We start from the raw sequence: 11,194 nt of genomic DNA on the forward strand, positions 1-11,194 counted from the left end.
GGACCTTGAAAGATCAGTCAAAATGCTTGCTGCAATGTATCTGCTGTAAATAATTACAATGGGGTTGGTGAACATGGTTCCGGGATGTGGCTAGCGGGGGCTACTCCGTCGGGTGGGCTGGCCTTGGTGAGCGCTCAGGAGTATCAAGATCTAAGCATCATCGGATGGTGGCAACAGTAATGGCTGAACTGACCAGAATGGAGTGAACATGGCTGTGGACACAATGGGCAGAATGCAAGCCGATCTACTCTTCTGGAAGCCAAAACATGTGTGAATGCTGATCCAAGGTCAGCGAAGACGCTACTGGTGAACGAGCATGCGCTCGCCTTGGCTGCTTGCCTGGTTGGGTGGGCCTGTTGGTGGCGTCCGGGAATCGATTTACCAATTCCAAATGATTGGTACTAGCTGCAACTTACACACAGACATTACTCAAGATGAACAGAGCAAGGAGTGTGCAGACTTAAGTCTGGGATTGATAACGATATGAATCAATGACTATCATAATCAATGAATATGACTGATGCGTATAGTAAAAATCGATGGTCGATGATATCGATGATACTAATAAGCCACGGCTTCTATCCGTCAGCCCTTCTTTCGGATGTCAATGTTGCAAATTATATTATGTGATCGATGTAACCTGTAATAATGTGTCCGAAAGGAAAAAATGAATACAACTAAACAAAACAAAACAAGATTAAAAACATACATAAGAATGATTTAAAAATGACCCAAAAAAGGATGTGGGGGAAGAACACAACATGTTGACTTGTTAGACACGTTACTGTACATATTGTACATTTACTGAAAGCACAGTTTGAGTTTCTTCACAAGTGACATCTTAGGCATATTATCTAATGTACAAAGATGGGCATTAAGCTATAGGCCTTGAAGTTGCCCCTCTGAAGAAATCGTGGCTTGACTTTGACTGGAGGCTGGCCTGAGCGGAGTCAGGCTGACTAAACTGAAAAATACTCAGCACACAAACGCGTAATGACACAAGCAAATCTGGAATGTAGTACATGTACATGAATATTTTCAGTATGCATACGTACCGCTAACGTGCACCTCTGCATACATACATACATCCAATTTCCCATAACATGCCAATATTATACATATACAGTCAAGCCCAGATATCTATTAATTTTGGCGAAGGGTATGAATAATTTTGGACATGCCACTTTTTGTTCAAAGGTATATAAAATCTGATAAATATTTTTTTCTCAGTGATGCCTCTTGTACAACATCCTATTATCTTCTGGGAGACACTGGTGTCATTGCCATTCCAGGAAAAAACTTACTGCTTGAAGTAACTTTAAATAAAATCTTGCCGGGGATATGAATAATTTTGGGCTTGATTGCACATTATGTATTTATACATACTGTAAAAAAATATATACACATGCACTTTGCATATACAGTATTTTTATTGTTGTGTCATGCATACCATAGCACACCCAGCCCACATGGGCTTACAAAACACCAAACAACCAAAATAACCTGGTACCAGGACCAAAAATAAATGAATTAAACCAACAAAAACTTACAACAAAAATATTGTGTTTTCTTTTCCAAGCTTTAGATATAAAATTTGCAATTACAAAAACATCAAAATCCAAACGCCATTTAATTTTAATATTTTCCTCATCTGGTCAGTAGAACATTTCATTTCATTTATGTGTGTGTGTGTATGTATGTATGTATGTATGTATGTATATATATATATATATATATGTGTGTGTGTGAGTGTTTATGTGTGTGTGTGTGTCTCAGTCAAAAACTAATACCATTAGCATATAAATCACACCAGTATTTAAATTGTAAACATTAAAATATCATTAGCAAGAAATCATTGTTTATTGCAACATTTCGTTGTTTATTCCAACAGTGTAGATAAGTATAGAGGTAGACAGCAGATAATGATGCACAGAGCTATCATACAGAACTTTATCATGTTAATCCTGTCAATCTCTCACTGACCTCCCATAGCTTCTTTGCCAGGGCATCATCTTGCCCTTTGTGTCCCACCTGTTGCAGAGCACAGCTGGAAAAGTACCGCCCACTAAGCGTCTCGATGCCCTCCTGGAGGGCACAGTGCAGGGTGGTCTGGGAGCCACCCTTAGGGTCCAGAAAAAAAAGCTTGGCAAAGGGAATTATCAGGATCTGCTGCCACAGGCTAATATTGCGGCATAATTCAGTGTAGATAATCCCTGCCAAGAACAAAAATCATTAAATGTAGCTAGTGATTGGAATATTAATTTGCTACAAATATTTAGGTTTTGCAAATAAATGTTTTGAATTTCAGTCCAGCTGAACATTACAGTATTTGGAATTGATATGCGTACAGTAGTTGTTGATGAAGTTTAATGCATTAAACTTGTATTTTGTTGTTTACAGGTATCACTGTCATCAATTATTGGTAAATACAGCAAAGCATATCAAAAGTAAGATGTAAAATGGGAAATTTTAAATCATTATGTGTCAGCTGAATAAATTCTGTTTCTGCTCGAGACAAGAGCGCCTGACGCAAGATGTATGAACCACTGTGTGGATACACCCTCACGCCCAATTCACACTAACGACGGAACAGAAGCGGAGCGGCATCCGTACAGACGCTGCAAGGAATAGAAAGCATTGAGTCTGCGTGTCAATTGACACCAGGTGCAGTGCGGTGCGTATGCGGTGCAGATGGATGCGGAGGTTTCCGCAAGCTTTCTATTTTTTCCGGATTGCGCATGCGGATTTTCATGAAGTTTAAGAAATTACACGAGCCAAACAGGAAGTCAGGCGTCGGCATCAAGGTATAGAGCCGGTATATTTCAAAATAAAACCGTTTGTGAACTCTTGGAAGGGAAGCTAGCTAACTACATAGCTTGATATGAGTCGGACATTTAAAAGACAAAAAGAGCTCAGAATATATAAAACATTACAAAATAACACTATTTAAACACAAAACGTACTTACCCATGGTAGAAAAGCCATGGTTGAAGTCCCAGAAATAATAGCAGAAAATCATATAGACGGGCAAGTGTGGCTATTGTTTACAAATAGGACTCTATATACGCGATTGTTATCGCGTGAAGTCAACTCTCCAGCGTGAACCCCCGAGATCCTGTGGTCTCTCGGGTGCAGATTTCCGGACACATACAGCTCACGCAACACACGCGGTGTTAATTGCAGTCCGTAGACGCTCCGCGTCTGCTCCGCAGTCAGTGTGAATTGGGCGTTATTTTAAAGTTCTTTATTGTCTGAAGTTAGATGGCATGTTGGATTTGGCAGATTTGTTCATCTGTTTTTGTGCTCACTATGTTTTCCTTCCACATCTAGTATAGGCCCTTCACACCTTCTCAGGAGGCTGGTGCAACCATCCCCTAAGGTGAACTCACTCCGCACCAGGTTTTGGGTAACCAAACTTTCCGGCTGCACATATGACAGCTTTATATTTGCTGCCACGGAGGAGACATCAAGTTTTATGTGGGGGTTTTGGGGCATTTACAGCCAAACATTACCTTTAAGTCAATCTGAGGTCTAATTAAGAGTAAAAAAAAAAAAAAAGAAAGAGCACAATATCGCAATGAGTTAACACAGAGCCAATGATGGTCATGTATCGTAAGAAGCACAACACTGATCTGTCCGTTCATCCATGCTGAGACGGTTTGCATAATGTACGTTACTAAAGGCAGATTTTCTACAAAAATTGTGTGTGTAACTTGAAAAGTTGGTAAAAAAAAAAGAAGGTAATTCACAAGTCGAGGTTCCACTGTAATTGGATAAGAGGTGAACCGCCATGATTTTGTTCAAATAGAATCAAACAAAGATCACAGTAGTGCACAAGTGCAAGCTTCACTTACCTGGGTGGAGACTGTAGCAAGTTACTCTTGAGCACTCCAACTTGTTAGCAAGTTCTCTGGTGAACAGCACATTACACAGCTTGCTGTCGCAGTAGGCCTGAAATGTGTGCCAGATCGAAAAGTCTGTCTCCAAATCTTGTTTGGAAGCCATCAAGGAGAAATGAATATTGCCAAGCCGGTGGAGAAGAGCGGACACATTTACGATGCGACTGGGTCCACATTGCTGCAATTTTTCCAGGAGAAGGTTAGTGAGCAGGAAGTGACCAAGATGGTTGACCCCAAGCGCCATGCTATAACCATCCTCTGTGCATCCAGAACCCATCAGACCTGAAAAATATACAATGCAGTGAAAAGTATTTGCCCCTTCCTGACTTCTGCTTTTTTTATCTATCATAATACAGCACAATATTTCACAAGGACAACAAAAGTAAATAAAAATGCAGCTTCTAAATGACAATTTTATTTATTATGATACCATAAATCAACAATGAACTCATGTATTGAGATGGACGAAATTGCTTGAATAATACTACTCATGACGTTTAGCCAAATATTTGCCTTGCGTACCTTTTGAAGAGTTCAGTCATTTTGCATAGCTATAGATGGACCCGCTGAACCCAAGTTTAATCCTTTAAACTGGAAGTTCGTGGCATAACCTTTGTACTACATAATATCTATATATTGTACTGTCTACTCAAGTTAACATCTTGACTTCATTTCAAGCCTTTAAGAAAATGTCTATTAACCAGCTATTAAAATTTGTGAATTTTAAAGTTGTTTTTTTAAGTCTTAAAAATTTGAACAAAAAGTGCAAGTAGTTCACAGTTTAAGGTGCATGTCTAATAAATGTAGCGTAAATGGGATTGCTCAAAAAAGAAGATTTATTTAATAGCGACTCAGAACTAATGCCTCCACTAAACCTGAGCACCTCTAGGGGCACCACGTCTGTTTTTCAGTTAGAGAAGTGGATAAATAATGAAAAAAATTATTTGATTGATTTGACCAGAAAATAGGTTAATACCTTTGTAATAACCGATATGGACAACAAAGGGTTTCCATACTACGGGGAAGTTAAAAGAATGAAGGAAAATAAATGGGAACTATGAGAACGAACTGGGAATCTAAACGGGTAGTAACTACGGAAATTTGGCGGACCTTATGAAACGCACAAAGTTGGAGGTTGCTACCCAAATTTGATATGCACCAACTTTGAATGCTCTGGTATATTCTGCTCTTGCACTTAAAACTCGTAACAGCTAGGGGAAAGGGGGTGCGTCGAATGATTTGCAGGTGAAAAAAAAAAAGGAGAAAGAAGAAAAAAAACAGAAGAAGGTGGGTGCAGCTCGCAGTGGCTGTGCGTTGAAAACCAAATTGGACTATTTATGTGGCATCACTCGCATGGTCAAAGACAACCAAACAAAAGATGCTGCTCAGCTGGCACCTCACGAATAGGGTTGGGGAATCCAAGTCCAGAAATGAAAACCCCTGAAACAGTTTGGCTTTAGCCACAGGTGCTTCTAATCAGCAGGTGGAGACGAGCTCGTAGAAGCACTTAAGCTAAAGCCAATCTGTGGCAGGGTTTTTACTTTCTGGACCTGGATTCCCCAACCCTGCAAAATATCCGAGCTGCGGATGGTTGCACGGTTAGACTGTCACGCTTGTTGTGATAGCTGACCTGATTCCTGGTAGGCAAAAACCCAAAATAAAATGGAGGAGGGGAAAAAAGAAAGAAAAAAAGATTTTACAGCTTTTGTAAAGGAGTTACGAACGAGTTTCGTTCTTATGCAAGCGCCGTAGCCCGAATTTCCACGTTGGTCGGATTTCCCCACTAAAGTCGAAATTTACATCAAAACACTTTGTACAGTAATTTTAAACATACTTGCGCCACCCGGAAGATGCCAGAACCAATATTTTGTGTTTTTGCACGGACATTTATTGCTGACGGACGACAAAGCGGAGCTAATGGAAATGTAAACACGGAAATGTGATGCGCCTGCTCGATGTACGTCCGTTGCTGGAGCAACAACATTACTTTAAATAAACAAAAACGAAGCTGCTACGAACAAGGCACGGGCGTCGTTAAGTCAAAACGTTGTAGGTCGCGCACGTTGTAACTCTCGAGGACTCCCTGTACAAACTTTCAGAGTGTTTGAGTCCCAAACAAACCACACATTTTGTTGTCTAGGTAGTTTTCTCCAATGTTTTATTTGTAATTTTCAAAGTTTTCAATAACAAATCAAAAAACAAAAACAATACAAAAAAAAACAAGTTCCAAACAAGCCACACATTTTGTTGTCTAGATAGTTTTGACCCATAAAGCTATGACAACGTTCTTAAGCATTTAAAGTCTAGTGTTGTTTTGGGGTTTTATTACGTGAATGCAAAATTCAAGAATAGCTCTTTGTAGACGGTTCTGTGAAATGTGATCATTTGATGTACTTGAGCAATCTTACCAGCATTGTTGATAAGAATGTCCACTCTGGGCTCAGTTTCCAAGATGGTTTCAGCAAAACTGCGTACAGACTGAAAACTTGCAAGATCCAACTGCATGAACACAACCTGATTGTTCCCACTCTTCTAGAAAACAAGAAGGCTGTGAGGCTTTGAGTGAAAATCCATCAAAATTTGATTACTTTTACTTTCGATTGACACTGTCAAAATGTTAAATATTCAAAAGTATGTTTATTTAGACAGACAAAATAACATCCTTCAATGCAATGCATTGCATTTCACAGTAAAAATATGTTAATTACTTGCATAAAAGTGTAGCAGTTCCTTACTCGGCGAATGTCAAACACAGCAGCTTCAGCTTTCTTCTTGTTACGGCAGGCTAAAATGACCCTGGCACCTCTCTTGGCCAATTCCAGAGCTGTAGCTTTGCCAATACCAGTGTTGCCTCCTGAAAGCAAATAACACTAGTTATATTACATAATAGCATTGACAAAAAATATCCATCCATTCATCATCTACCGCTTTTCCAGGGTCGGGTCGCGGGGGCAGCAGCTTTAGCAGCTCCCCAGCCACTTCAGCCAGCTCCTCCGACGGGATCCCAAGGCGTTCCCAGTCCAGCCGAGAGACGTAGTCTCTCCAGCGTGTCCTGGGTCGTCCCCGGGGCCTCCCGCCGGTGGGACATGCCCGGAACACCTTCCCAGGGAGGCTTCCAGGAGGCATCCAAACCAGATGCCCGAGCCACCTCAACTGGTTCCTCTCAACACGGAGGAGTAGCAGTTCGACACTGAGTCCCTCCCGGATGACCGAGCTTCTCACCCTATCTCTAAGGGAGAGCCCGGCTACCCTGTGGAGGAAACTCATTTCAACCCACAGCTTGTGACAATAGGGCAGGAACGTAGATTGACCGGTAAATTGAGAGCTTTGCTTTTCGGCTCAGCTCCTTCTTTACCACAACGGACCGATACAGCGTCTCGCATCACTGCAGACACTGCACCGATCCGCCTGTCGATCTCCCGCTCCAACCTACCCTCAATCGTGAACAAGACCCCAAGATACTTGAACTCCTCCACTTGGGGCAGGATCTCATCCCCGACCCGGAGAGGGCACTCCACCCTTTTCCGACTGAGGATGATGGTCTCGGATTTGGAGGTGCTGATTTTCATCCCATCCGCTTCACACTCGGCCGCGAACCGCTCCAATGAGAGCTGGAGATCACGGCTTGAAGAAGCCAACAGCACCACATCATCTGCAAAAAGCACAGATGCAATGTTGAGGCCACCAAACTGGACCTCTTCAACGCATCTGCTGCGCCTAGAAATTCTGTCCATAAAAGTTACAAACAGAATCGGTGATAGAGGCCAACCTTGGCAAAGACCAACCCTCACAGGAAACTAATTTGACTTACTGCCGGCAATGCGGACCTCTGACATCGGTCGTACAGGGACCGAATAGCCCGTATCAGGGGGCTTGGTACCCCGTACTCCCGAAGCACCCCACACAGGACTCCCAGAGAGACACGACCAAACGCCTTCTCCAAGTCCACAAAGCACATGTGGACCGGTTGGGTGAACTCCCATGCACCCTCGAGGACCCTGCCGAGGGTGTAGAGCTGGTCCACTGTTCCACGGCCGGGATGAAAACCACACTGCTCCTCCTGAATCCGAGATTTGACTTCCCGACGGACCCTCATCTCCAGCACCCCTGAATAGACCTTACCTGGGAGACTGAGGAGTGTGATCCCTCTATAGTTGGAACACACCCTCCGGTCCCCCTTCTTAAAAAGAGTGACCACGCAGGTATAGTATTGAAGTCAAACAGTTGGTATCGTGACAATACTAGTTGCAGTAATGATCCATTTTATAGAAGTTAAATTAAGAATGAACAGGGTTCCCGCGGGGTCTTAAAAAAATCTTAAAAGCATTAAATTTACGAATTTGAAAACAATACCTTAAAAAGTCTTGAAAAAACATAATTTTGTTCTTTGGGTCTTAAATGTTAGGCCGTATGCGGGGATTAAAATTCTCCGTCGCCCCAACAGATCAAGTAGGGGGAAAAAACTGACGTGTGTTCGTTGACAGACACAAATGTCATATGCACACAGTTTCATTGACTTGCACTGTTGTTGCACCTCGTCACGATAGGGCTGTCCTGACAGCAATAAATGTAGGCACTTTTATTTTGAAGTTGCAGCAAGAAGTGTTAAATTAATCTTCATGATGTTTCTTCAGTCACAGTGCCCATGAATGGCAGATGGGAGGGAACGGGGTTTGCGGGAGTTTACTTTGGCGAACTTCACTAGTAGCTCATCTGCAAGGGGCTTGGTAAACCTCGACGGGCATGCAAATCATTTTTGGTGCAATACGCCATTAAGAAAACCAAATATGTGACCTATGTGATTCGGGCGCGTGCGTGTGGGGAGTCTGCTGCGAATGGCAGCAAAAGAAATTTCACTTTCTTCGCTCAAATATTGCACACCCGTATAATTACTGCTAGTTCCATATAATTAACCCATTAAGGCCGGGAGCGCGTGGCCGCGCTTCGACCGTTAAAGCTGGGAGCGCACCTGCGCTCTTTTCTCTTGAAACCCGGGAGAGCGGATGTCATTTTGTTGTGTTTTGACCAATTATTGGTTCCTTAGCCAATGAAATGCATCAGAACATGCACGATAGGGTGACATGGGCCTCATAGCATGTCCTGGAATGTTATTTGAGCGTTTATGGTTGATGCAGATCCGCGGGAGAAATGACGCGATTGACGACGGCGCGGGAGTAATTCGAATCAGTGTAACGAGTCGACATTGACTTACCCCGATCCCCCGAGGTTATTCCAACTTGTTTGTTGATTTAAAAATATATATCTATTGAAGGTTTATAATAAATTTATGTCAACGCCACAACTGTAAGCTCTAAAATTATTTTTGGAATTGTTTCTATCTGCTTCAGGAGCTGAGATATCAATTATTTTTAAAATTGTTGAATTTCCAGAAAAACTTCAGGTTTTCGGGGGGACTCAAAAGTCACCCATAGGTTTTAGAGGCATGTTTTGCCAGGCGCTTTCGGCCTTAATGAGTTAAATATCATTCAATATCATTCCACATCATTCAATGCATGCATTTTTACTACAACCCTTCAAGATCATTCAATATTGTAAAATATAATTTAATATAATTCCAAATCATTTTAAATCAGTATTCACGTGCAATTTCTCCAGAAATGATTTCATCTAGTTTTTGTTTAAAAATAGCGTGTAAAAATACATGTTACATTGTTAGATTTTCAAACACAGTTTCAAATGAGTTTGACATACCACCAAAAAGCATTTTTCTAGCTACAGCATGATGTCTGGTAGCTAAAGGCTGAGCTGCACTGTATTTGTTTACAGACTACATAGAGCAGAATAAACTCTCCTGACGCCTATCCAATAATGTATTTTTTAATCTACGGCAAAGAAAAATAAAAGTTCAACTGTGCAGTTATGAACACTGGATCCTGTAAGCAAGTCATTTGAGCTGTTGCATACAAAAAAAGAACTACATGGTCTGTAGTTCTGCAGTTAAAAAACATTTAAAGCTGGGAAGTGATGAACATTTTCAAAATCACAGCTTCTGAAATGAGTTCATTATAAGGTCTCTCTGACTCATTCTGTCCTGGTGGTTTCTGCAGATGTTAAGGTTGACTTGGGACTAATGGACTCATTGCTATCCAATTCACTCACCCTCTGGTCCCCCTTCTTAAAAAGGCACCACCACCCCGGTCTGCCAATCCAGAGGCACTGTCCCCAATGTCCACGCGATGTTGTAGAGGCGTGTCAACCACGACAGCCCCACAACATGCAGAGCCCTTAGGAACTCCGGGCGGATCTCATCCACCCCCTGCCACCGAAGAGCTTTCCAACCACCTCAGTGACTTCGACCCCAGTGATAGGGGAGACCACCTCAGAGTCCGCAGACCCTGCTTCCTCAAAGGAAGGCTTGTCGGTGGAATTGAGGAGGTCTTAGAAGTTTTCTCCCCACCGAATCACGACGTCTCGAGTCAAGGTCAGCAGCACCCCATCTCCACTACACAGTGTTAATAGCGGACTGCTTTCCTCTCCTGAGACGATATGTTACCCATACATCCATAATCTGAACTGCTCATAGATCTAATTATATATGTTGTAATAATCAGAATAAAAATAACCCAGACTTCACTGATCGGCTTCAATCTGATGTCACTCGAGAATGGTGGCCTCCATGGAGATAGACTTTGAATGGTAAAACATAATTTACAAGATTATTGACGATCTTTATTTATTATTACATTAATTTAAATGTTTAAAATAACTTTACAACAAGCTTGCCAAAAGAACAAACTTCACTGTTTGCATCAACTAGTCAGACTTTTTTAAGTCATACAAAGGTTATATTGTACATACATATATATATATACATATATATATATATATATATACATATATATATATATATATATATATATATATATATATATATATATATATATATATATATGCAGCTAGGAATGGGAATAGGAATGCGGCTTTGGCGGTCGCTGAGGCAAAAACTCGGACATGGGAGGAGTTCGGTGAGGCCATGGAAAACGACTTCCGGACGGCTTCGAGGAAATTCTGGTCCACCATCCGGCGTCTCAGGAGAGGAAAGCAGTGCACCGTTAACACTGTGTATAGTGGAGACGGAGTGCTGTTGACCTCGACTCGGGACGTCGTGAACCGGTTGGGAGAGTACTTCGAAGACCTCCTCAATTCCACCAACACGCCTTCCTTTGAGGAAGCAGGGTCTGGGGACTCTGAGGTGGGCTCCCCTATCTCTGGGGTCGAAGTCGCCGAGGTGGTTGGAAAGCTTCTCGGTGGCAGGGCCTCGGGGGTGGATGAGA

General features: G+C 42.1%; 1 protein-coding gene across 3 annotated transcripts in view; it reads right to left on the bottom strand.

Moving 5' to 3' along the window:
- Nucleotides 1-1,411: 1,411 nt before the first annotated feature.
- The window catches only part of LOC144052379 (dehydrogenase/reductase SDR family member 13-like), a 12,107-nt gene continuing 2,324 nt past the window's right edge, over nucleotides 1,412-11,194 (bottom strand). The window contains exons 2-5 of one of the 3 annotated variants that reach the window (XM_077566378.1): nucleotides 6,635-6,753; nucleotides 6,308-6,428; nucleotides 3,855-4,181; nucleotides 1,412-2,213 (exon numbers count right to left, since the gene is read on the bottom strand). In XM_077566378.1, the coding sequence (XP_077422504.1) occupies nucleotides 1,954-2,213; nucleotides 3,855-4,181; nucleotides 6,308-6,428; nucleotides 6,635-6,753 (827 nt within the window). In that variant the 3' untranslated portion in view covers nucleotides 1,412-1,953. Of the gene's footprint in view, nucleotides 2,214-3,854; nucleotides 4,182-6,307; nucleotides 6,432-6,607; nucleotides 6,754-11,194 lie in introns of all 3 variants that reach the window. The other 2 variants (XM_077566377.1, XM_077566376.1) reach the window with 2 other exon arrangements.

The sequence above is a fragment of the Vanacampus margaritifer genome, chromosome 5 (genome assembly GCF_051991255.1).
Source record: "Vanacampus margaritifer isolate UIUO_Vmar chromosome 5, RoL_Vmar_1.0, whole genome shotgun sequence".
Classification (NCBI taxonomy): Eukaryota; Metazoa; Chordata; class Actinopteri; order Syngnathiformes; family Syngnathidae; genus Vanacampus; species Vanacampus margaritifer.